This window comes from Falco punctatus, assembly GCF_963210335.1.
Source record: "Falco punctatus genome assembly, chromosome: 1".
NCBI classification, from domain to species: Eukaryota; Metazoa; Chordata; class Aves; order Falconiformes; family Falconidae; genus Falco; species Falco punctatus.
This window is the reverse complement of record NC_137580.1, coordinates 57,472,669-57,499,486: the sequence shown is the minus strand read 5'-3', so window position 1 is coordinate 57,499,486 and position 26,818 is coordinate 57,472,669. Positions and strand designations below refer to the sequence as shown.

General features: G+C 37.4%; 2 protein-coding genes across 3 annotated transcripts in view; both read left to right on the top strand.

Annotated features, from left to right (window-relative positions):
* FRYL (FRY like transcription coactivator) overlaps positions 1–26,818 on the top strand; it is a 179,603-nt gene that overhangs the window by 13,916 nt on the left and 138,869 nt on the right. The gene's annotated exons all lie outside the window — the stretch shown is intronic.
* On the top strand, positions 2–26,613 carry LOC308070554 (uncharacterized protein). Of its 2 annotated transcripts, none has more exons than XM_080404701.1 (4): positions 2–12,436; positions 14,328–14,391; positions 20,285–20,344; positions 22,153–26,613. In XM_080404701.1, the coding sequence occupies exons 1-4, from the start codon at positions 12,292–12,294 to the stop codon at positions 22,190–22,192; spliced, it is 309 nt and encodes a 102-aa protein (XP_080260827.1). In that variant the 5' UTR covers positions 2–12,291; the 3' UTR covers positions 22,193–26,613. The 2 variants fall into 2 exon arrangements, with proteins under 2 accessions (XP_080260827.1, XP_080260826.1); XM_080404700.1 differs by having other exon boundaries at positions 20,285–20,378.

Here is a 26,818-nt window from a genome sequence, read left to right as displayed (position 1 = left end):
CATTTTTTACAATTCTGTCATAAATACATTTTCATGCATCTAATTTTTTCCCCTCTTTGCTTAAGTCTTATCTATATCCTACTGTTAACACATTTGAACTACTACTTCAGATATCAATTATCTGAATAGAAGGTTGTCTGTATTGTGTAAAATCAAATAAGAACATGTGATTTTAACACGGTGTAGTAACTGTGTCCAAGAGTTGAATGTCTGAGGAAGAGGTTAACAAAAGGGCAAGCAGCCTCCTATCTTTGCATCATGTGCAGCTTGGAGACTTCCTAATTCAGATGTGGTTCCTGTACATTTAGTAATCCTCAAACTGTACATTTAGTAATTCTCTCGTATAATTCCTGTATGTCCAATAATTCTCTCAAGTTTTCTTTCACAAACTTAAGTGCTCAATGCAAATCAGACTTCTTGGGTGCTAATAAGAGTCCTCGTTTACGATGTGCTGGCAGGTGTCTGAGCTCTGTCCTCTTGTGGGTGAAGCTAGGTAATGCAGCTAATTAGTAAAAGCCGTCACAATTCCTTATATAGATGCTCTTTTCTTTACTGCTCTTGATGTAAGGATTTTATCAGTAGTAAATAGATCCATATTGCGGTCAAGCACCAGGGCCATTACTGTGGATAAAGCAATTATGAGTTTAAATGGAGGGATCAAACTAATCCAACACCTAAACTGTCCTTCACAAATAATGTAATACACTGCTTCTCTGCAGTTGAGTCGTAAAACTGATAGACTGACTGTGCTTCCTTTTGGCCTTTGAGAACAAAGAGCATGTTGGTGTCGAAGTGCAGTTGTTTCTATGGTATTTTCTATGTGGGCTTGGACTTTAATATTCAAGACATTCTATATTATATATTCTATAATACTACTTTATAGAATGTGATAGAATATTATGTTCTATTGTCAATAATTATCGTTATAATATTATATATTCTATAGTATTTTTAGCGTAGCTCTCTTTGCTTTATTGCTTTGTCCTATGTATTCTTTACAGGAAAAGTATACGATAAAATAAAATCTGAATGTATCATAAGTTCTGCCATTGGATCATCTCCAGTGTACCATATCCCTGGTTTTTGCCACTGGCTTTCATTTCTAGTTACAGAACATGCTGACTTGCTTCACTGTCTTTTGTCAGAATTTTATACCGTAATTATTTCTGTTCTGATTTATGTATTCTTTTTCTCAAAAGATAATAAATTTGTTGCTGCAGAAGTTTACCTTGAGCATCCATATCTTTCTATTGCTCAAGTAAGGCAAATACGCTTTTTGGCATTAGGCTAGGAACTCCAGATCAGTCTTTTAAATGAAACAGGAAAAGAGAGGCAGAGGGTTTGAGGACATTAGTATCATTTTTTACTGTAAGTTGTTCTCCTGTGGGTGCTTCTTATGCTTTGGACAACTCTAGTTTTATCTCACTTTAATGGATTTTAATGACTACGTATGTTTCTACATTATTGCTAATTATGCTCAAAAGCCTATTTCTGTGTGTAAATGAAATTACTGAACAGTATTCAGAACATACATTGTAAGTGTTTTTGCAAGTGTACCACTTAAGTTTGGTTAAGTTTTTTTTCCCCAGTATAATTAAGAAAATAAAGGACCATCAAGAGGAGAAGAGGGTTTTGTTTCTTCCCCACTCCCCCTCCTTTAAGTAGTCATTTAGGATTAAAGCAGTACTTTTGCTCAGTAGCCTGCTCAGCAGTTTCATTAGCTGTGTCTGTATAAACTGTAAGATGGATATTCGGGAAATAAATGGGAACATTTAAGTTACTTTTTATTACAAAGTTTCTACTAAGATGATTTGAGTTTTATATAGCTCAGCAGGCTTCAGCAACTTTTAATACGGCTCTTTGTGAGCTTTTTCCCCTCTCCTGCTTCATTTGAACATTAGTTCTCACTCCTGTCTGACTAGGGGTATTTTTCTGCTGAAGACCTTTGTAGACCGTGCTTGCTTGTAGTGACAAATGACTTGCAGAATGCCTCACACTTGATGTCTCATATTGTTCAAATAACGTGGAGCGTATGAGACACATCTGCAAGAAAACAGAAGGTGAAAATGCTAATAGGGGCACAGAGGAGCTGCTTAATCTGTGAAGTGGGAAAGCTGTGTGTGTCAGACTTGGAGGGGTGCGGGGGTGGAGGGTGAGCCTGTCTTGTAGGATTTCCCTTCCCCAGGATTCTGGGGATTTTTTAATGCTGCTTGTGTCTAGAAGGTCAGGGAGGGTTTTTTTGTTTTGCTTTTTGTTATTGTTCTTTTGGGTGGGGGTTGGGGTTTTTTTTTTGGTAGCAACATCCAACATTCATAAATTTCCTGTTTTCAACCTTTTGAAAAGCTTTTTCTTTTTGAACTTATTTTCTGTCATGGAGAACAGCTATGTATCTTTATCGTGAATGATAATTTTTAGTTTGATTAACATTTATTTATGACCATGTATTTGTTTTAATGCAATCTACTTGTACATTGAACATAATGTACAAGGCACTGTCAGTGGAGTTTTTAACACCTAAAATGAAATACATTTGGCCTTTAAAGGGCCTTGAACTGTTGTGGATTTCTTTTAGAAGTGTGTTTATGCATCAGCAAGAAGATGGTGGAGAAAAAAACTTGTCTACTAACTAACTTTGGTCTTGGTTAGCTGCACAATTACAGCTCTGAAATTTATTTATAAACAGCTATCTGTATGCATATGTATCTGAAAATCTTATTTTTAACACTCTTTTTGGTCAGGCCAACTATTTTACTATTGGTCGTGGAGATGCTGCTGTTCTCCATGTGCAGCCAGCAACTGTTGGCTTGAGAAGAGTTCACTTGGAGAGGTGCTTAATTATAAAAAACCCAGCAACTTCTTTATCAAGGTGTATAGTAACTGCACAAGTTACAGTAAAGACTCTGTATTACAGTTTAAATCTGTGATATATAATAGAATGGAAACTGGAAGTCTTTAGGGAACTGGAAAATACCTATCCCTTGCTGGGTAGCTAATGGAAACACTGTGTGTCTTTATACAAAAAAAGCACTTTACTTCAAAGACCAGGAGACAGCAATAGTTTTTTTCAGAGGTTTGGGTAAGGCACAAGTGATGCAGCTACTTATGATACCTCCTACATAGTTGCAGAGCTTTCCTGTGGAAACTCTCTGTGAGTTCCCCTCCCTTGTGCTTCTGCCCAGCATGGCTTAACACATCCTCCCTCACTTGGCCCAGGCCACTTTCGACCTACAGCGCACAAGGCACCGCTGATCATGAAGTTCTCATCTCTGCTATCCTCCTTAGCTCCTCAGTAAGTATCTCTGGCTCAGAAACAGCTTATGAAGTGCAGCAAGGCTCACTTCTGATGCAGACAATAAAGTAAAAAAAAAAAAAAAAGACCCTGATCCTTTGATTTGAGGCATACCTTGAAGGACACAAGGATTCAGGCTAAATTGTACAGCAGAATCAAGGAAGGAATAACAGTCTTTTGCGAGAAAAGGGGCCCCTCTGTCTTTAGGGTCTCTGGCTAATATTCTTAATTTTAACCACATTTCATTGGTTTTTCTGTGGGAGTGATGAAAGATAATCCTAGTTTGGACAGAATGACCGTCTTGATGCCTCCATGTATTTCCATTTATAGTCTGCTGGCTTGCAACAATTGTGCTATAAGATAACCTGTGTATATTAACAATGTGTATGTAACATTCTCTTCAGAGATTTTTTTTTTTCTTTAACACACATTAACTTGAAAAGAATGGATGTTTTTGCAAATCAGTTATTAAGAAATGTAAAGCAGTAAAGTTAACTTTGTGGTATCTTCCTTAAGGAGGAAGTAATTCCAGCCTCTGAAACTTTTTTCAAAAGGAATCCTCCTGTCTTTCACTATGACAATTAGACGTCTTTTATTATTAGTCTGTTTAAAAGTCACAACTGAGGAAAGGACAAAGGTTGTCTTTAGTCTTTCTATTCTAATCAGGTGACTGGAGCGTCAATTTTTCTGCAAATAAAGGAATCCTCACCTTCCTGGGTGATCATGTTCAGCTATGTCCTTTAATTTCAATGGCTGCATCTTTCTGCTCTTCAAAGGCAGGTTGTTTTTTTTCCCTGTTGCTTCTTCTAGGAACAGGCTTAACTTCTCCTTCAGATAGGTATAATCCAGCAATCTCTTCCAAATCCAAATAAAGAATTTTTTTCTTAAATTCTTTCAAAATACAAGCTAATCTCACATGTTTCTTCTGGTGTTAGATATTAGAATAATCCTTTTTGATCTGATAATATGTGTTAGTTAAATGTACGCTATCACTATTTTGTGTTAAACTGTATTTTTCGAATTGTCATTCATGATGTGTCTTGTCTGTTTTATAGAGCCATCTTAATTTGTAGTACTTGGAAAGAACTAATATATCAAGCTGCTCTTTGAGCTTGTCTGTTGCACCAAGTCACTGTTAGAATGCCTGAGCAGTGGAACTTCTGTGAAGAAAGTACCTTTGCCTTGGTTGCAGTCTTTTTAGGAAGGTCTGTTCACCCAGCTTCTGAAGCTGCACAGTTAGTGTGCCATGTATTGTTTCTGTGTTGTGTTTTTGTTTTGTTTTTTTTTTTTTTATTTATGGTGGTCTTATTTGCCTCTCTACAATTTCATAAGCTTACTGTGATAATGTGACTGATTTTTTCAAGCTAACCTGCGTGGGTGTGCGTAAATACATAAATGTTCCAAATAAGACAAAAATGGATGGGTGGCTCAACAATTTGTTGGTTGAGATTCCTTCATCTTCCCATGTATTTGTTTATTTAGTACTTTGATGTGCTGAACGTTATTTATTCTCAGTGTGTTTAGCAACTCAGTTTTCTTATTTGCTAATAGTCCAAAATTGCTGGGTTTTCAACTTTCTTTTTTTCTCCCCTGCTTACTAGAAATACTTTTGGACCTTAATTTAGTACCTAACTTAGTCAGACCTCTGTTTCATTTCAAGTATATTGTAGCTTTCCAAATAGGAAGAGTAAATGAGATTCCATCCCAGTATCTTACACCGAAAGTTAGTATTTTCTCTCCTGTGCTCAAAGCTGTGAAACAAAAATGTTGACAAACAAACCTAAATTACATCTATTCTCATTCCTTTCTAGAAATTGTAAGTGCAAATTTCCTGGCTTTTTTCCTTTTAGAACTGAATATAGTCACTTGAAATACCTCAGTTCTGTTATATGTGAACATCTGTAGCATTGAAAGGATAGCCCTGTTTTCTGTTAAAACACTAACAATGTTTTGCAAATGTTTATGTGCTAAAGCTACAATACTGGAGTTCCTACAAGCCCACATCAAGTTCCACTCTCTGGGAGCACTCTGTGCTGCATTTGGTAGTGTAATGGTTGTTACTGATTTCATGTCTCTTTTTTTTTTTTTTTTTTTTTTTTTCTTTTTTTTCCTCCTTTTTTCAATTTTTGTTTTCTTTCTCCTTAAGACAGGAGACAATTGAATGTTAATTAAAAAAAATTGTTCGATGGAGAGAATACCCATAAATGTTCTGTGTACAGAAAAACCTTTATTCTGTTTTAGGGTTACAACATTTACATAAAAGATTTGCTCTAAATTAACAGGCAGATTCATCTGATGTTATTACTGTGGTAAATCATGCTCGAATCATGTACTATCTGAGAAGTTAGTTCCTTAAGTATCTTACTTTTCCACTGCCTTGAATGTACTATAATCATTACGCATCCCTAACAGGTAAGAAAGGCATCTTGATCTGAGCAGGAGTGAACTTGATTTCCTCTAATACAGGTGCCAATCTTTCTGTCAGCCATAGATGTTGAAGACTTGGAGCTCAGCTCAGAGTACCTAGTACAACTAAATTTATTGTAAGAACTGTTAGATTGGACTGTTTTCTATTTAAACTAAATTACATAGCTCTAGCAGTAGCATTTATTCTTTCTGATTATGTTCAGATTACCAAGTGGAAATGTGTTTAAGTTAGTAAGTGAAAAGAAGGGGCAAAGACATCTGTATTTTGCAGAACAATTTAAGTGCTGTTGCTTTATGCTGAAGGAAGTCTTTCATTTAGGATTTAAAGAGGAAAATACTGCTGTTTTAAAATCTTAAGTTTATACATTTCCACTAGAAAAAATTTATAATGCTTTAGAGATTATTATTTCTATCTTTGAGATAAAAGAAGGTTTAAAGTTATGTCTCAACATATCTGTAGGCAAACATACATGATACCTAACTTTTTTCTTATAATACTCTGTTAAGAAAGTAAGATACATTAGTTTTAACTGCCTGTATCCTCTAGCTAAAAGTAACCTGAAATTCCACAGACAGCATCTCGGCATCAGAAATATGTATGCAGCAACTGTTTTAGCTAACCTTGTTGCTGAACAAAGATGTAACTTAAGAAAATGAAGTTCTTACTTTTTCTATGACTAATTTTATTATTAACCTATGAATCTTGATCTCCAGTTGTACATCCTTCTTTGGCACTGTGGTTTTGTTACAAGAAAGATCACACTATGAAATTTTATGTAGGACTATATACTATATGAAACTTAAAACCACATAGCTCCTTAGCTAACATAAATCTTCTCGTACAAATATATTTCACTAAACACTCTTGTATATAGCATTTCAGAGTTTTAGTAGCACGGTCTGTATAACAGAGCACGGAGGATGTACGCCTAAACTAGAGACTTGAGCATGTCTGTCCATGCAAATGGACTTGTGAATTTACCCACTCAGGTTTTTTTTTTCTAGGTTAAGTATTAATTTCTGCTTTCTGTTTTGCAGTGTAGAACAACTTTCTGTGACCATGTTTCAGAAACTCTGTCCATTTTGCAAGGAAGGAACTGAAATAGATTAGGGTGGATGAATGCTGTGTAAACAGAGGCCTATATTTAATCTAGATGTCCAAAAGATTTTCATTGGTAGTGGAAACTGAGCTTGTCCTGTGTACCCTGAACTCAGTAAGCTTGCTTTTTTAAAAATAATAGAAGCTGTGGAAAAGAGTCACAATGAAAAAAGGGTAATGATAGTTTCCACAGGTCAGTAACATTTTAAACATACCTTCTTTGTATAAGATTTTAAGCACTAAGCAAAGATTAGGTCAGGCTTGGTAAGGGAAGCAAGCTGAACTGCTGCTGTATGCACTTTGGGACTGGAGTGAAGGCTATTTTGAACAATAAACTATAGATTCCTTACCTGGCCATTTGACTTTTATGCTTTGGACGTGATTTTAAAATATGAGGAGATTCTTCTATAGACGTGTACTTCGGTGTAGTGCTAGAGAAAATTCTAACAGAAACAGTGATGATGGCCGTGAAAATAGCCATCAACTAAATAGCCAAAATATTGTTGTAGAAATGTATGTCGAACCGCTTATGTTCTTAAGTAACTCTGTAGATACATGTGTGTGCTTAATCTCTGGTTATCAGCTGTTGTCTGTATTCTTGCTTTTCCATAGGCAAACCTACATTAATAGTTGGCAACTCTATTCTTTTTATTTCAGTTAAGCACTTCTAAAGTTTTTAGTAAAGGTTTTCAGCTCTCAATTCCTCAGAGATCCAGTTCCATAGCAGTGTTGCCATTGCTGGTCTGACTTACTGGTAGCTGTTCTACAGAACCTGTGTTTTTTAAATGCTTTTTTAATTTTTTTTTTTTTTTTTTTTTTTTGCATAGAAAATACCATCATCATGCTTTTCATTACTCACTTCGATCCTTTTATAAGGGGGGGGGGGGGGGGAAATTAGCCACTTCTGTTGTTATGGTATTGTGTAATGATGTCTTCTCGGTGTTCCTGCTGGCGTGGGAATGTGTGTGATACAGAGTGTGTACTGCTTTGGGATTTGCTTTGAAAGGCAAGTTCTGATTTGAAGAAAATCTGCTGGCAGAAGAAATGAATAGGTTTGGAAGATCTTGTGTGGTACGTCAGTACTGCACAGGAAGCCCAGATCCTTATCCTGACAGGATTGTAGAAGCTGTGGGATGGACAATACCTTGATCTTCTCAGGAACTCCTAATGAGTCCAGGAAAGCATTGTATTCTTGCATGCGACTTCAAGATAAGAACAGTTGTTACCTAATACATAAACGGTAAAAATTTGGGGGCTTTTTTATTAAACAGGATCATATTTCATTCAGTCAGTGCATGTAACAGTTGTGTTTTATGTTCAGCTTGTGATGGATGTATTTTACTACGATTTGTATTTCCCTTCTACTAATGCTACATGATTAAAGCCAAGCTATTAAAAAAAAAAACAAAACACCCCCCCAAATCCAGAAATCCCCAACTTTCCAAAGAAAAAGTCCCCCAACTTGCTCCAAAAAGAAAAACAAGACCCTAAAAAATGCAAACAAACCAACAAAGCGCCAAAAAGCTTCCAGCAGCCCCGTATCTCGCAAATACAGCTTAAGCTACTGACAGGAAATCAAAACTTTACCGAAAGCTGACAGTTGTTACTTTCGTTTCTCGGGAAACAGAAAGCTAGACTGGCTTTGAGAAAAGCATGGAAACCAACGGAACTAGTTTACGTCAAACCCCCCAGTAAGACAAAACTATAGCCAGGTGAAACGGCTTAGGTTTAAAGTAATTTTTTTTTAATGCGAAATAATAGCTTCAAGAAGTTCGCGCTGCTGCAGAGATGGTTTGTTGCGAAATGGTGTGCGTAGCTTTGTCCCTGCTTGTGCTGGCCCCAGGTGTTTTGCGGTGCATTCCCGCCGCGCCAGCAGGGCCGGAGCGCGCTGCTGCCCGCCGCCAGCGCCGGAGGGGCCCCGCCGTGTGCCCGGGCGGTCGGCGCGGCACCCGCCGCCGAGCCTGGCTGGAGCCCGCCGGGGCGCAGGGCACCGGCACCGGCGGGCCGGGCCTGGCGCGGCCGCGGTGGAGCGGACGAGGAGCAGGATCCCCGCGGCGGACGCAGCGTGGCGGCGCCGCCGCCTGGGGGCGCTGCGGGCACAGCCCTGGCGCCGGGCGGGGCGGGGCCGCGGAACCCCTCTCCCGCCTGTGTGCCCCCCGGTGGGCACGGCGGCCCCGGTGAGGGAACCCCAGGGCCTGACTCGCCGTCTTATTCGTTAGACATAAAGCCAGCCCTGTGCCCTCTCTGGGGTTTGCTCTGGCAGCCAGGGGCGGTTATAAAAACATTCGCATTACAGGAGGGAAGGCTAGCAGCGCAAGTCTGCTCCTGAGGAGACCCGCCAGATAGCGCGTGCTGGTGGTGGCCTACAGGTCATCTGGGCTCTGCCGAAAGGATTCTTCCCAGTGTGTTGGCTGTTTCATAGTTGCCTTTCCCTGTCGTTATTGCTAATTCTAAAAATTTTCCAGACGCGTGGAGTCAAGGCACTTGCGCGGGTCTTTCCCTCATTGGTTGTGTTCCGTTTTTCCAGCGCTTATCATTGCTGGGATGTTACTGCGTGAGCAGGTTCACCTCCTCCAGCAGAATTCCTGGGGAGCCGCTCTTTCTGTGCACACCTGTGTCCTGAAAGGCCTAACCCAAGGGGTGGGTGCTGTGGGAAGCGGTGCTGGGTCCCCCAGGGGGGTCCTGTGGCGTGTTTTGCGATCTGAGCTGAGGTGGGCTCCTGTTAGTGGGGGGTGCTACCGCCTTCCTGCTGGGGCGGCTCGCTGGGGTGCTCTGCAGCAGGGCAGGTCTGAATGACCTCGGCAGGTAAACCAGAGAGGAATACACACAGAATGACATCAAAGGATTTACTGTAATACCAATAATAATTCTGTGTAAGCTCGAGTCTCCCATTCTTCTTTGTATTTAGAGGTTCCAGATTAAGAAAGCCTTAAAATTTATCAAATTGATTTTTTGTAACCTGTTTTTGTTTCTTTTGTTTGAAGATGAGTTCACGTGTAAAAATTATAAGTCTTCTCATATGTTTTCCCTTGACAGATTATCTGTAAAACTTGCTGAGGTCATACAAAAACCATAGTTGTACGTTGTACTGTTTAAGGAAGATGGTAAGAGCAAGTGTGAGAGAGTATGTGAAATGACATAGACAGCAACATAAGCTTTGTATCTTAGCTTCTTTATTTAGAAAATGCTGCTTTCACAGGATGTAATGAAGTGTGGAAGTCTTGGAGTTAAACGCCATCTATCCATATCCATAGATACAGATGAAAATATATGAATATATATATACATGTATGTATATATCCCCAACTATCTTCTGCAGAAATGGCCTTTTCCTAATGTCCTTTTCTTAAGAGTCCTGAAGGAAAAATCAATCAAAAGCTTTTGGATGCATTTGTGTTATATTAGGTCTCTTAGTTTATCAGGTTTAATCTTCAGATATGATCATGTGTATGGTGGGCAGTTTTTATTCCTTGTTTGTGTTTTGTTTGCAAATTCTATTTCTTGAAAGGATTTTATGTTTTCTCATTAAAAAAGTATCATTTCAACCCTTGACTTTTTTTTTATTCATGGCCCGTTCAGGTATGCTGCATGTTGTGTGGGAAGTCACCTTATGTATGTAGCTGAAGTGATGCACTAGGTACTTGCACTTCGTCTGCCATCTCCACCCTGTGTCCACATGCATAATAAAACCTCCATAGTGTGGTTGAGAGCACTTTGGTATCTAGTTTGAAACTTTCAGAGAGTGTTTAAGTTAGGTACAACTTGAAATACCTGATTACCCCTCCTTTACAAATCACAGTTTGGCAGGTGGATGGTTGGAAGCATTCTCAATCTCACAGAGGTGTCTGAACTTCTTTCTCATTCCCAAAAGCTAGAAACTGCATAGTAGGTTTGTGGGAAGATTTCAAGGGCAAAAAAAGAAATTATATAGAAAGTAATGCTATTATGAATAAATGATTGCTTGAGTTTGTAATGACTCATGATCTATTATAATTGCAGATTGTCTTTGCGGTACCTTATTATTTGTTCTGAAAACACATAAAATGCTTTTGCGAATATATATTCTGTGTAACTTTTTTTGTATTGGTGGAAAAAATTATGTGAATGAAATCATTATAGGGACATTTTTTTCCTTGATGTCTCAAATCTTTCACTGCAGGAAATAATATCCTGACAGTGAGTCTTTTATGATAAGGCCAGAGTAGATTTGTGTAGAATTTTGTATTCATTTACAGGGGAGATGTAGACTAACGAATATTTGGGGATTTTAATGCAGATTTAAATCCGAAAGTTATCACATGTTTTCAGTCTATATAGAACTTGAAAAATGTCTTAGGTGTTGGCTTTAATGAACTTGTATGAAATTTTTCAAGTTGTGGCATTCTTGACTAGGCTTAATGCCTATGAAGTGTGACAATAGAGTTGGTCAGTAAAGGGCTGACAGCTTAATCCAGTCGAGCAGCCCCTTGTGAGCACTGAGCTACTGGAACTCTGAGACCTGAAACAGGTTACTGTATGTACCTGTGGTAGTTCTGGTTTTGTTTTTTTAAGAGCTAGGCACAGTAGCGAATTTCAGATTAAATACTTTATTTTAAGGAATGGATAATAGTGTGGTATACTTCACGCTTAGGTTGGGTTATTGTGTTGAATGCATTCAGAAATGTCTTCTTCCCTCTCCACCCACCCTTGGGCTTTCTGCTCCAAATGCAAGGCATCTTTTGTAATGGCTTCATTAAGCTAAACATAGAACAACGTTTAAACTTCTCTCAAATAAAACAAAAAAACCCTAAACCAGACACATATGGAGAAGTAGCCCTAAGTTTAAAGTGGGTGTTTGGACAAAATGAGACAGATTATTTCACTACTTGGTGTTTTCTGGAATGTGGTTTGAGTATTTAAAATGGTAAATACAGCATCAGAGTCTCTGCAAAACAGAACTTAATAAATGTTAGTATCTTCATAGCTAGTAGTTAAAACCGTGTGAGAATGCAAATGGTTTCAATTGTGGTGCTGTTAGACACCTTGTTTATAGAGCTGGTGCATAGACTTTCTGAATGATAAGTGTTATCTTTCAAAAGCAGATGAACACTGTGCACTTAATGAAAAATAAGAGCTATTGAACTCTGTCAGATAGGAATTTGAAAATACACAGTGCATTGTATTAGTGCTTGAAATTGTTGCACTGCTAAATACAGTGTCTTCTACAAATGCAGAGTTTAGCGTGTGTTGGTCAGTATATAGTAGGCTTGTTGTTGTTTGGTTTTCTTATCAGCCCATACAGTTAGACGTCTTTAAAATCTGCCTCGGAGCAGCTGGCAGCTGATATGCTGATGTTGGCACCACCCAGGTTCAACGTAACATTACTAGGAGAAGTCTACCTCTGTGCTCAAGGAAGTTGATGTGGGAGCCACACTCCATAACGTGTAGCTAAACGGCTGCATTTAGTAAGTGCTGAGAACACAGAGGGCATGTAAAAATGGAATTACTGAAAAAAATTGTTCCCACTGTCGGTTCCGGAGATGTAGTTCTGGATGTTGGGAGTACTCCCCATGAAAGCTCCCCAAGGCTACTGAAGATGAGACGTGTCAGACTATTTTCGTTAGGACAGACAATAGATGAAGGTGAGGAGATATGTGTTTTACATCCTCTTTACAGTATGTATCCGTGTCATCAACCTGGTAAAAACTGATTACTAAATTTTTTCTTCAGATCGTGATTATTTTGCTAAATTGATTGATTTGAATATAAAAGGCCTTTTTATCAGAGTTGCTATAATGGGGTCTTTAGTTTTAGAACTATTTTATCATTAAAAGACTATCATGTGTGACTTATTTTAAAGCAGTTTTACAGGATCTCTAATGTGCTCCTTGTCTTTGCATGCCTGCCTTACTTTTTTTTCCCTTTTGGGAATAAATATCCCTATTTAAGTTTTAAAGTTGTAACTATGATTAGGCATTAAGAGTTCTCTAGACAGACATGTGCTGCACAGATCTCTGTAGTGCAGGGTTCAAGCTTTGTGTTATCTTTTCTCCTCCTGTTTTTTGAATCCCCTAAGTTTCTGAAGGCTTTCCTTTTAGGTGTGGTTTTATTCATTTCAGAAATGTTTTCTTCTTTCAGTGTTTTGTTTTTTAATAAACATAGTATGTAAATTAAAGAAATCAAGTAAAAATACAGACATTGTCTAGAGAATTTTTAACTTAACAACATGGGCAATCTTGTTTGTATGATCATTTTTTTTTTACTACCTATTAGTGTCAAATCTTACAGTGTATTGTGCTAATAAAAAGAAGTGGAATGAGTTAATGTTCCTTTTTCAGATAATTCAGTTGGGTGGCGACGGAAAATCCAGTTCTACTTTTTTTTTTCTTTTTGCCTTCAGCTAAAATAGTAAGGTCTTGAGCCTTTATGGTCTTGAATTCTGATGGCTATCAGATACACAGTTTTTACCCTTTGCTATGTGGTGGCTATTTTCAGGAATTGGTGTGGCCTAGAAGTTTTTTCCCTTATGTGTCTAACTGCAAAGATGGGAGGTGGTGACATCCATCTTACTGGGTGGTGAATTCACAGCTTAACAGTGGAATTAAGTTTGTGGTGGTGGTGGGAGAAAGGGATTTCCTTGGAAAGATTTTTCTTAACCTTTCTCATTCTAATATAAACCACTTCTTTTTTTCCTTTTTTTTTTTTTTTTTTTTTTATCTGTCAGGATGATTAATGTGGCAGCTGAGGAAAGCAAGGGGCAGTTCTGTTTCGTTAAAGAAGTTGTTTCTGTGTATAACAAATTAGAATAATTTAATGTTGTAATGGTATGGACTGTTGAAGTCTTCTTACAGAGTAAAGTCTGTTAAGACTGTTACTGCCTATATGCTTGAAAACTCTGATCAGAAGCTCATGGTGTCTGAAAGAGTGATGCTCTTGTAGCCAGGTTCATGTCCTCATTCAATTTTGAGTGCTGTAGAGCCCTGAAGTTTATAGTTGGATGTCACTGTGATGTACATGACTTAAATATCTCCACAGGCATATCTCATCAAGCCTGCTTTTATGCTGTATTATGTTTTCTTTATAGCTTTCACTTTTAAATAGTATTTTATTTCAAATGTTATGATTTCAGAATAAATCTGTCTTTGTGCCAGGTTAGAAGAAAATGCTATAGGCTTAAGTGTGTAGACAAAACAGATGCCTTCATCTAATCTTGTTCAATCTTTTGTCAATAGCTTGAGCAAATGAGGATAATAAACATAGAATACACCAGCCCTACTGTTGAAGATGAATTTTCCTTTCTTACTTATTAAATATTTGCCAAATTGTAATTATTAGGAGTGATTTCAGGGAAATCAGGAGTGCCTGACTAATATCACTTAATAGTGTGATGTCATCATTTGCGAAATGCAGACTTATAGTCTGTTCTGGGATCATGCTTTTACAATAGCAGATAGTAGCTGAATCCTCTTTAAATTATCTGCTTATTTCTATTTTTGTATCTTGGTAATGGAATGAACTGCTCTGCTGGAATAGAGCAAAAGAACTCCTGTGTTTACCAGTTTGGGTATGCTGCAGAAGGCAGGTGCCAACAAAACAGGTAATAAAACAATAGAATGATTTGGAAAAAAATTTGCAAATGTTTACTTGCTTAATGTCAGCAGATGTGGTGTTAATGCACCACCAAATTTATTTTATAATGAAGCTGTTCAGGAACTTGATAGGTTTTTAAAGATAGGGTGGTTTGTCCTGTAGATATGTTTGAATTTGGAAGTGGGTGGTTGTGGGGTTTTTTTTGCTTTTTTTCCCCTTTTCCTTTCTGTTCCTTATTGCTGCTATTTATGAATGTTTCTATATTAATAAGAATTTAGGTGAAATACTGAGACAACTATTTTAAAGTATGAAAGTATTTTAGAAGGTCTTAAACCAACCAAAAAACCCTATTCCTGGCATCCAAAGCATAAAAGTATCATTTTGGTAATACCACTTAGTTGGCTTTGCATATATCTGACCAAAATATTTTGTGTGGAATTCAAGTGATGAAATTCCTTTTTTTTTTGGATTAAAGCATTTATCAGTATTGTTTTTCAAAATGGTAACTCAATTAGTATGTATTTTGTTTTATAGCTGAATGCAAGACCTTAGAAATATATGCTCTGTGACACATCTTTTAAAATACGTAGCTTCTGTCAGAATGGTTTCAAGTTTATTTTAGAAATCTTTCAGAACTGTCTTTTTAGATTTACAAGGTTATTAGAACCCTAGAAAAAACCCACATCTCACTCGCTGAAATATTTGCATATCATTGCGTGCATTGCAATGTCTTAATAGACGTTAGTTAAAGAATAGGCAGTTCTTTTAAATTTGTTGTAGCATTCCGGAGTTGGCATGTTCTCAATTTTAAAAATTTCTGTCTCAAAAAAGCTACAATCCAAATCAAACACAGAAAGTTGAGACTGGAAGATCCAGAGTATTTTCATGTACCAAAACCCACTTACAAACGTGTACGTGTACAGACACGTGTAGAAAGTATTTTGTATTCTCCCTTTTGCTGTTTGTAGTGTTACAAAAGGGGAATGCCATGGCTGCTCTGTGCAAACTGGCAAATGGGAGCTGTACCTGTGGCGTGTGATATGTGCCCTTCTGTTGCAGCTCTGTGCTTTGGTTGTGTTGTAAGGCAGGGTAGCTAATACTGTGGAATGTCTTAGTGGCTAACTGTAAGCCAAATCTTCAATAACTGCACAAGAGCTATTAAATTTATCAGTGATATAAGTATTTTCATTGCTCACAGCGTCCACGTTATTTCTGTGTATGGAAAATGTCTCCTTTTGCAAATATTGAACCTCCTTCCCTTCAGGTGCCTCTGCTAGGGGAGCAGAAATAAGCTGACAGAAATGTGTTCTTTGGTGGCAGAGAAATGAGTAACAGAGCTGTAATTGCCCCAGGGGGCTAACAGTAGGAACTGGATACACATGAACTGCCTATGAGCACTGTGTCTCTGTAATACCAGCATCTCTGCAGGGCATGTTCAGCTCCATGTTGCATCTCTGATTAGCCTTGTACATCAGAAGATGACCAGGCGGCCCAGCATCTATCTGGAATAAAAGTCGGTTTCTGTACTTGAATTCTGAATTTCAGTTAGAGAAGCCTGGAGGGGTTAGTGGGTAACTGAGTACCATGGCTTCCCCCTCACCCCAATCTCTGTTTGCTTCTCAGTTACATTTAGAGACTGCTCCGTAATACTGTTCGGGATCCAGAATGCTATTTACATAAAAACCCCTTAACCTCTCTTCTGTTTTCTAATCACGGCAGATAGCATTGTTTTGCGTGAGTAATGCCCCAGGAAATTGTTCTGTGTGTATTTTCCATAAGAAGGAATAAGGAACCTTTCCTAAGGGCCTCTGGAATCTCTCTTGAAGCTCTTTGCAACAGAAGGTAGGGAAAGGGGGATTTTGTTTACATTTTTGAGCGCAGTTTTACAAGCAGATCAGGCTGATCTTAACAGTTTGCTGCCAGTGAAAAGGGCAATCTTACTCCCAGCTGTGCAGCTCTTCCCCATCTCCTGTGTGCTGGTGTGGCCTTTCCCTGTGCTGATTCATTTCACAAAGCCAGTAGAAAATGTTCTGGTATTTTTGGGGCAGTATTTTTGAGATGAATTGGCAAAGGGAATCAACTCACTGAGAGAGCTTTTTTTGTCAGTAGTGGGGGCAGCATTAGATGTCTTACCATCACCAAAAGTAGCAGTCACCTTCTGAATACCCTGTGTTTTAAATGTATTGATTTGTGGAAAATGAACTCTTTAATATTTTAGATAAATGGAAACACAAGTATCTCTCCAGACTTTTATTTTAAGTGTGGTGATGGTATGTTTTATTATTACTGCTTATAAGCAGATACAGTGACCATTGGGTAAACATTTTTTAAGTAAGGCATTTGCTTAAGATCAAGTCAATATTGAACTGAAGTAATGGCCAGCAAATCTTTTTAAAAGTAAGCCCAAGCACAAAGGAAGGATGCCTCTGACTTGTTTGGTTTTTTATTAATATGAAAAATCAACTATATTTATATTTAATTGGGGGGGGAAGGTATGACAGTTCTAGGCGATATCTCAATATTTTTGGCCCTATTTTTTTGAGATCTGATTATTTTTTTTAATTGTATTGTGTACTTGTTATATATGTGTGTATATATATATACACATACAAGTATTGTGTACTTGTATATATATGTATATACAATACATATATTGGCTATATGCCTAATCTACTTTTACTGTAGTTGTCCCAGTGTTTTACCTGAAGGATAAGGATGCAGGAATTTGCAAGAAATATACTTTTTTCCTACAGTGTTTGGTTTTTTGTTCTTTTTTGTTTTTTTTAAACCTTACCTTTACCTCATCCCAAAGAGTAACAAAGAAATTGTGACTTAGCTCAGCGTGGGTGTCAGTACAACTCAAAGGTAGGTTTGGAAGAGCCTTTTCTTTATACTTAACAGCTACTCACATGGATTTAATTAATTTGTTTTCCTCTGAGATATGGTGAACAGAGCTTACAGTTTTTTAAATGCTGTTGTTCCCTTAATAGATCACCTTTGCAGAGTTTTTTTAATGCATCTTTTGGACTTTAAGCACCTAAAAGTTTTTTTGAGGCTTAAGTATATTAGTATAAGGTTTCATATGACAGCTGGACCAATGTAATGGCTCAGTGCTGCGAAAAGGAGATTGTACCCTTCCACCTGTATAGTTGTCTTATATATTCATCTGTGTTGGTCCTGGTGCATATCTATCCTTGGTGAGACTGTTCCACTTGCTAAACCAAGAGGAGATCTCCCTTTCCTCCCAGTACCAATGGTTAGGCAGGAAACTGGAACGCCGTGAGAGAACCAACAGCGAATTTGGGAAGCAAATGTCAGTAATCTTGGTGTTTGGGCTTTTTTTCTGATCTTTTTGTCTTTCTGTCCTGCAGATCATAAGGTGAAAAGTCAGAAGTAATGAGAACTCCAGTTTATTAAGGAGAAAAAAATATTAGAGGTGAAATTGGACAGTATTTAGCTGAAAATATGCTTTAAAACATTATCTTTAAGCTAATTCTTCAAGATAATGCAGTTAAAACTTAGTGGGGAGATTTGTAAATAAAGCAAATATCTCTTTACCTTTCCAATACACATTTTTTTAAGATAGTTTGGAGAGGGACAAAATAAAGCTTTCAACTTGAAGGAGAGGGGGAGAGAGGTATGGGGAGAATGAGAAAAATTAACAAAACCAGAAGAACAAGCAAGTCTTCAGAAGATTCTGTAGTAGATGATTAAGGGGAGCTGCAAAGTGCTGAAGTAAACAAGATGTGGAGAAACTAGTTGTGAAAATAATTATATATACTGCTGTAAAACCATTCTCTCTATCATATACTGGTGATATGAGGACATAAAAGTATTCTTTCAAATTGGTTATGTCTAACTTGTCCACAGGTCTTGAAAGTGATGTTTTGAGAGGGAGAAAAAGGTTTGGCATGTAGCTTCTTTTTGATTCACACTGTAAATGTCTTCCATGTAGAACAGATTTTAAAACACACCTGTGACATTGCTATCTATCTGTTTTCTGTATGTTTATCTGGCTGGACAGCATATAAAATCAAAACCTCAGTTTATCTTTAAGGAGCCATTTACCTTTAAGTAAAAAACTGTTCTCCTTTAAAACACATTAAGATTGGTCACTGGGCTAAAAAATCCAAAATAACACCCCTTGATGCTCAAAAAAGTATTTGTAAGACCAATATAGTATTTACCAACAGGATTAAATCAGCAGTTGCATACAGAAATGCCATGCTAGTGATGATCAGCAAGTCAGGTTTAAGTTACAGAAAGATTGTAACCTGGAACGTTTTGTGAAACAGTTCTTCACTTTTCAGTTGAAAAGAAAAAAGATCTGTGTTTCAAATGCAAAAGTTTTAGTTTATAGGTGATCTAACTAGTCTTAATTTCCTCTAGGTGTGGTTTGTAAGTGCAAGAGGAAGATACGACATTTTTCAGTACTTCATGATACTTTTGACAGCTGTTGTCAGTTTCTGTTGGCTGCACTTGTTAGCTGTTTTATGTCTTGATTTGTAGACTTCCATGCTGCTAGTTTCTTTTGTTTTAAGCTCTTCAGTAGCAGAGTTATTCTTACCCTGTGAGTGCTTATTTTATGTGTTTTCCTTCTAAAAAGTATTATGTGGATCCAAACTGAGGGACAAAAAATTCAACTATCTCATCTTAATCAAGGGCTACTTTAGAAAGCCTTTCCATTTTCAGTAAATGGCATTCTTTGTGTCTCTTAGCACTGAATAGCCTTTAGTTGCACTTCAAGTAAGGAAAAGTCACGAGTGCCTTCTTCAGTTGGGAATGTTTTCTCAAATAATAAGTGTTGGAGGTAGTGTTCATGGCCTCTGCTGTTTTACATGATATGCATCTTCTTGCTCTCCAGCCAAATTCTAAAAGGTCACTGCCAACAGAGACCATCCAGACGAGAGGGTTCTCCGCTTGTGCTTGAACGTTTTTGGTGTTTGTATTTTTTTATAAAGGAAAGATTTTGTTATGAGAAATCAAAATGTACTATTGATTTGAAGAGATAAGTAGAACTTTCAGAAAGCCTCATCACTTTAGCCGTGGTACCTTCTAAAGGGATTAAGTTCCTGCTGCAGGAGCTTTGCATCTGCAGAGATGCTCTGGATGTTCAGGACTTGGTGTACCCTCACTTTATAAGCTGGGCAATACTCCTTATACAGAGATACTACACAAATAATAATTCTTTACCTCATTAGTACCAGTGAGGTCTGTAGTGACAAGCATCTGTGGTGGACCCTGATTGTTTGGGAGATTTTCATTGCTCATTGATAAGACCAGTATGACAATATGAGTTTTAGGTACATTAGCATCAGGATGCTGTTGCACAGTCGTATTAGACACTGACCCAAAACTCTCTGCTGTCTTTTGGCATTTTTTAAGATGCATTAGGGTGAGCCTTGTCTCAGTTACTTCTTTGAGAAGATGAGTGGCTGAAGGAAGAATGTTTTTAATTTAAAAATATTTTCTAACTTGAAAGCAGGAAAAACAGGAAGTAAAACACATAAAAGCAGCTCATAACTTGTATAAAAATACTGTATTTCTCCAGTATGTTGTTTTCTGTTGGCTGGAATTAGTTTTGAAGTATGTTTTCTTTATTCTTGGGGTTTCCATAACTCTTATTTCATGGAAGTAGTGTAGAACTGAGTGGTTTAATTTGCCCAGAAGTTGATGAAATTGTACTGTCTACATTTGTAGGTAGATTGTATGTTTGGAAAGCTAACATGTTCATGTTAATTACTGAGAGAAATGAACAGTATGTGAGTGCTCTGTCAAGAAATTTCGTGACTGACAGAGAGCAGCCAGTTCCAGGAATAGAAAAAGCTGAAGCATATTCTCCATTGTACTTGAACATGTTTCTATCACCTGATTTAAGTCCTCAATTTTTCTTTAACTAGTGGGAAGTGCAGTGGAGTGATGCTGTCCCTTTTGCATTTGATGTGTTCTGCCAGATGCAGGTGTGTGGATGGAGAGCTGTGTGTGGCCTTGCAGGTAAAGCCATGAGCTTCATAGCTGCTGGGTGGTTTCTGTCAGTGCTGGCACAGGTGCATCTGCTGACCGAGGCTATTTTGTAGACCACCACCTGAGGCACTTTAGGGAACTTTGTGCTGTGGACTATTTGCAGAACTTCCAGACAAATGTGGCCGCCTTGTAAAGTTTTTAGTGTGTGTTAGGTGTTTGGCATGTAAGTGTTACATTTAGCTGCCATTGGGTTTGTTACTTCTCATTTTCTCCCTTCCTGATTTTTGTATTTCCTTTCTCACTTTTCTTCAATGTAACAGCATGCTTGCTGAGGATAAATGTTCAGAAATGGCACTGATATGAATTTTGTTAATTCTGACTTGCAAATCAATGTAATGTCAATTACCTTTTTTAATCTTAAAAGCATTTCTATTTTGTACTTCTGCTCCAGGTTACTACAATAATACCTGTTGTTTCACAGAGATGGGAAAGCTGTAAAATTCATCATTAAAAGCACTTAATTCTTTAAATCTCTGTAACTAGAGCATTAAAAACTGTACTGTAAATATTTGCTGGCTTTAGAGTGAAGAAATATGCCAATTTAGTTCAACTATGCAGAATGCCATGATAATGTAATTATTTTCTTTGTTTGAATATGATACTGGGTGACAGAGCTCCTTGCTGCTGCCCTGCTGCCCTGTGTAACTGAAACATTGGGAATGGCAATTTCAGGAGTTGAAACCTTGAGAAGGAGAAAATTGCCTGTCCATGCCTTGCTACTTCTTGCTTTCCTTCTCCTGCCTGTAACTACAGCTCTGAAAGTCCTTATACTATGTGTACAGAGCTTGTAAAACTGCTGCCTACATAGGGGTATAAGCTACAGTGGAGTAATTTGGTAGGCTTGTGCTTGTGAGGAGGTTTAGCAGAGACACTTGAAGTAGTTCCTACTTGTAACTGTGCAGTCCCCCATCCCTCTGCCTACACTTACCACTCTGTGGCAGAGGTGGCTGAACCACACATACATGTGCGTTATGTGGTACTGTAAAGTGCTTTAACATACAGACAGAAATGGGCTGCAGGCTGCCAACGGCAGTGGCTCAAGAGCAAATTTTCAGCTTTGCTTATGGTGGAGGGAGGAAGGCAGAAATTTATCTCCTGGTGCAGGGCGAGAGAACTACATGAATGCCTTCAGCTGCTGTGTGAGTCTAGTGGGAGTCTGCATCAGAGAACATTTTCTACCTAAGTACTACTGCACTCACGAGGAGTAACAGATTTGGGACTTGTGTGCTGAGTTTACCCCTATAGGTAATTCACTTTAGCTTTCTTTTTTTTAAAGTTTTCCTGGATGAGTCCTAAACTCTTAGTGTTCTTTTTCCCTAGTGCTTTCTATGGGGATAGAGTAGCTGATCTTCACATAATGCAAATATGATGTTTCCTGTGAAGTGGCACAGACATCCAGCAGCTTGGGAGGAGCAACAAAAATAGAAATGTAACTGATTCGTAGAAGTTGTCTTAAGGCCTTGTAGGGTAACAGAGTTAAGCCTTTCCCTGCTCTATCCATTTAAATGCCCAGCAACTAAGAAGGGATTTTCTGTGTAGCTCCATAACTGTTTTCAGGTTCCATTTAAAAGGCTGGTAAAATCTGGAGTGCTGGTTCCCCAGAACCAGTTCATTGGTACATTTAATGCTGAAGGACAAAAAGAGGCTGACACAGAACACAATTAAGCAGATCAGATCTTAAGGCAGTTATTTCAGGTTGTTGGACAAAGACAGAACTGTACTAATTGGGCTTTATACCTTTAAGGTTTATTTGCAGTCATGAAAAGTGGAAATTGAGCGTATGAGAGGGAGTAAATCACTGAGAATTTTAACCACAGGGATGCCCATGAAAATCGAGAAACGCGGATTTGTCAGGCTCAAGAGATACGGTAACATAGGTTCATCTATTGCTTTACCTGTCTCATTTCCTCTTGGAGAGAGGTTGGTTAAATATCATCTCAGGACTGCCTGCTGAGTTGTTTGAAATGTTTCGGTTTTGTATTACCGATTTGTTTCCTTGTAATCTTACGATGTTTGCTGATCTGAAAAGCTGGATTTTCAGGAAGGGTCATATGGAAATCTGTTTAGTCTAAATCCATTTGAAGTTGGTAAGGTCTTTTTTAAACTACCTTGAAAGCTGTTTGATTTTTCAGAATTTAATTATTCTTTCTTTAAAGTTGTGGGGGATTTGTTTTTTTTGTTGTTTTTTTTTTTTTTTTTTAAAGTTAGGATTACTAGTCAATCAAGATAATGTTAACTGACTGAAAAGTTAAATATTAACAGTATCCTCTTTGATCTTACTCAGAGACTATGTTCTGCAAGAAAGCTGTGCTTCTTCAGTGTTCTTCCAGAACTACATAAATATATATAGTTGGAAAACTCATAATTTACTTTATATGGGAAATATTATTTGTATTTCTTTGCCTGAGTGAATTTCCTGTCAGTCCGTATCATCCTGAAGATGAATGTAGTAGGACTGAAAACCTCAAAGAAACTTTTGGAAGCAACAGTGACTGCATGTTTTTTATATAACTTAAAAGAATGCCTTTAGCTGTGGTTTTTAAATGGAATATTTATGCTGGAATGATTAATGCAAATTATTTTGTAAAGGGATAATTAGACAAATATTCTGTTATCTTTGCTATCTCAGTAGAAGAGAGCAAGAACTGCATTGGAAGGTTGGGGGAGGGAGGAGGTGTGGTAAGAATACACTCCTAGAGAAATACAACTATTGTAGAACCAGGGAATAATGCTTCAAATAATAATGAAAAAAAGGAAATTAGGCTAAAAATCTGTAATATTCCCTGTGAAATATAAATGAATGACATATAAAATGAATGACATTTAAAAGCAAACTTTCTGAAGTTAAATATTGCTCTTTTTAAGATACCTTCTTCAGCAATATCTTCAGTCATGAAAATCCCCTACCTTTTCAGCCTGTAAGAAGTGAAGCTGAACCAACATTGTGTAAACCATATTAAATTTACTTTTTTGGTCTTGCATGTTGGCCTTTGCCACACACCAGAACTCTGGCAGTTATTGAAAAAGCAGTTGTTACGCACTGCATTTATTTTATGTACGTTGTTAAAAATAGTTGCCAGTGATGTTTCTGGGCAGCTCCAAGAAAATGACATGATGGTACTTTTAATTAAAGAAAAGCTGTACAAATGACCTTTGCATACACATTTGTAGTAATGTATTGATACTGGTATAGTCATCGTTTTAAAAATGTTTTTATTAAGTTCCAAATTCTACAAATAAAAGGAAACTTTTGTTATCTGTACTGTCTACAGCACGATAGTGTCCAGTCTTTTATATTGCTTGAGTCCTATAGCTACTTACAATGCCCAGGGCAAATCTTACCTGTTGTGTGACTAGGCTTACCGTACATGTACTGAATGTTACATCTAAAAAATATCTGTTCTTGAAGTGCTGAATTGACTGCTTGGATAGGTCAGGCATGCTGTGGATCAAAGTACCATGAATGGGCAGTCAAATACTTACCAGAGCAGCTGGGCTACTGCATGTGAATCTTGCAGCTTATAGTTCTATACAGGCAGCCTGAAGTCTGCAGACTCCTGTTGCTGAAGTGGCTCCGGCAGTTTGCTTCTAGCCATCCTCTTTACTAAAACGTTTTCACTTCTGAGCAAAAAACCCATGATGTGGACTGGACATTTGCATTAGCAATTTTGGTAGATTGTGAGCAGCCTGTGTTTGAGCACTTCTGCTTTACTGCACCTACAGCCCTGTTCTTGTCATGCCCTTTAAAGAACTTACTGATACGAGTGTGCTCATTCACATATACCTCACCTTACTCTTCAGAAAGTATTAGAAACATAGACTTTATACTAGTCTGTTCCCTGTAATAGTGAAATTTATAATAGGTCCGGAATCAAAAGGTATGCAAGTATTGAGATCAGTATATAAACTATGTATTTATTGGAATTCTGTGATGTCTAGCCTACTAAAATAAATATGCATAAATCCTCAATTTGAGAGTTTTGTTTTGGATTGTTTTTCTTAATGAAGTAGCTCTAGATCAAAGCTATTGGCTTATAGCTAAATGCAAGGGCTTTCTTTTTCATATTCTCTCTAGGTAGTAAAATAATGTTATGGAAAGACTTTCCATATAAGTACTCCAAAGTGATAGGTATTTTTAGACTCTTTCACAGTGGACATCCTTGTTGCTCTCAATTTTAAACACAGTGTGCGTTCCAGAAGTCAGTTTCATTCTCCTCTCTGAAATTGAGGAACTGGAAAAAAATCCATTCTGTAAATGATGTTTTCTTATGCAGTTTTAGAAACACCTGATGATAATATCTTGTAACTTTACATGATGAGCTTTATTGGGCTCTTCTCAGTGAATTAGCCTTGCCTGTGCTTGGTGAGTTTCAGAGGCTTGTAATCCATGTTTTTTCTTTCCTCCTTCTACTATTCTTGCTTTGATTAAAAAATAAAACAAAAGGCTACTTTTTAAACTTTGTGGTTTATCCTGAAATCTTCTCTTTTTTTCTAGTATCTGGTAGTTACTTCATTAACTTAGTTCAAAGACAAAACAAAACCAGAAAGTCTGAAGTTGCAGTAGTTGTCATCTATACACCTCTGATTATAAAAGCATGTAAATTGGATTGTGAGGAAGAAGTGTTAGAAGGGCTGTACACAATTGACTAGTAAGATAATGCTTATGACACTGATGCTTACATGATAATGCAAAGATAGTGAGAGATCCATTACCCTTTTTTGTTAAATGGACTTGTACTGGTAATTTTTTAATTTTTTTAATTTTTTGGTTGTTGTTGGGGTTTTTTTTGGGTTGTTTTGTTGGGTTTTTTTTAATTGTACCTGGGCGGCAGGGAGGGGCAAAGCAGGAAAAGTATTTGGTGTATACCATTTTTAAATCTTATAAGTTAATGGTGTCCATTGAATCAAATTTCATAATGTCTGTGCATATATGCATGAAAACACACAAATTATTTATATTCATGCAGTATTAAAAGAAGATTTTTCTTTTCAAAATATTTTTGTTCCTAATTTTCCTAGTCTTCAATATTTCTACTGAAATCTTTGGAAGAAAAAGCTTAAGCTCTGGGTACATACAGTTCTCAAAATATTCTTAACAACCTAGAAGTTCTTAATGGGCTAATAACTTCTGTTGAGCTAACTGCCTTTGAAATTAATTGTTAGTATCCTTGAGGAAGCCTTATCCACAGTGATCAGTAGTTGGTATTATGAATAAATAATAGTACGACTAAAGCTCAGATGCCGTGGCAGAAAGCCATGTAACTTGCTTGGCCAAACACATCAATATCATAAATAAATGCAGATTTTTAGAAAGATTTCCTAACATTCATTAACTTTTGAAACACTGCTTTACAGAAATACTGGCAGGTCTTCTATTTGTTGAAAGTCTTCTTTCAGGACTCCAGAAGTTGGAACATTGAGATTAGTATTTCTGTGGGGTTGTTTTAGTGTATCTCCTGGGGTTTCTGGGATGATTGTTTTTTAATAAGTTTCTGGCACTAATAACTTAAAGAATAAAAGCTGATGGTGGAAAAGGGCAACTACAAAGGACCCAAAGTGTATTTTAAAAAGTCATTATTTTTGAGGTGCTGGGAGAGTTGGCTCATGATTTTGGAATGCATGCTGTTAACAAGGATTCCTTTGAAGAACTCTCTGTAGCCCAGTGTTAAAGGCAGTCAGAGACCAACCATAATTAATACAGTCTTTCAAATTAGTGGTGAAATTCATCAGCTGGTTCCAAAATCTGACCTTTATATCTTACTCATAACAAAATACAACCTTTGTTGTATTTTATTTAGTGAGAGGAAAAAGGAATGCTAAAAGTATAACTTTGAATATATTCATAAAAGAAGTGATGAAAAAGGAGTATAAGGTAACTGGAGGTACTAGGTAGGTAGTATTGCCTGAAACAGGCTTATGAAAGGATGTTTGATGCAATGTCCCACAGAGTTACTCTGTGGATGCGCATTCTGTACCCTATCTGGGAAGAAGCAAGTGCTACCCAGATACAGGTAGCAATTTAATATCTTATTATAGAAAAAAATATTTTTTGCGTGGGGAAGTCTGGTTTATTTTTGTTCTATGAAAACTGAGTGAGAATCACACCATTCTCTTTTTTAATAAAACTTAATCTCCTGAATAGATGTCAGACAGCAGCTGTCTTGATGGTTGAATGGGCTAGGGCAGTGACGTGCTTATCCCGCTCTTTCTCCAGTGTCCTTCTGCTGCTGGTGTGTTAGACCTGTCATTTAGAACAACTTAGCTGAACATGGACTGGTCTATGTTACCTCCCTGTAAGTGATAATGATTTTCTTTTTGGGAGGGGTGGGTATGTGTGTACATTAAAACAAAACCAAAAAAGCCCCAACAAACCAAACCCACAAAAAAATGCACCTTAAAAGTATTTGTTG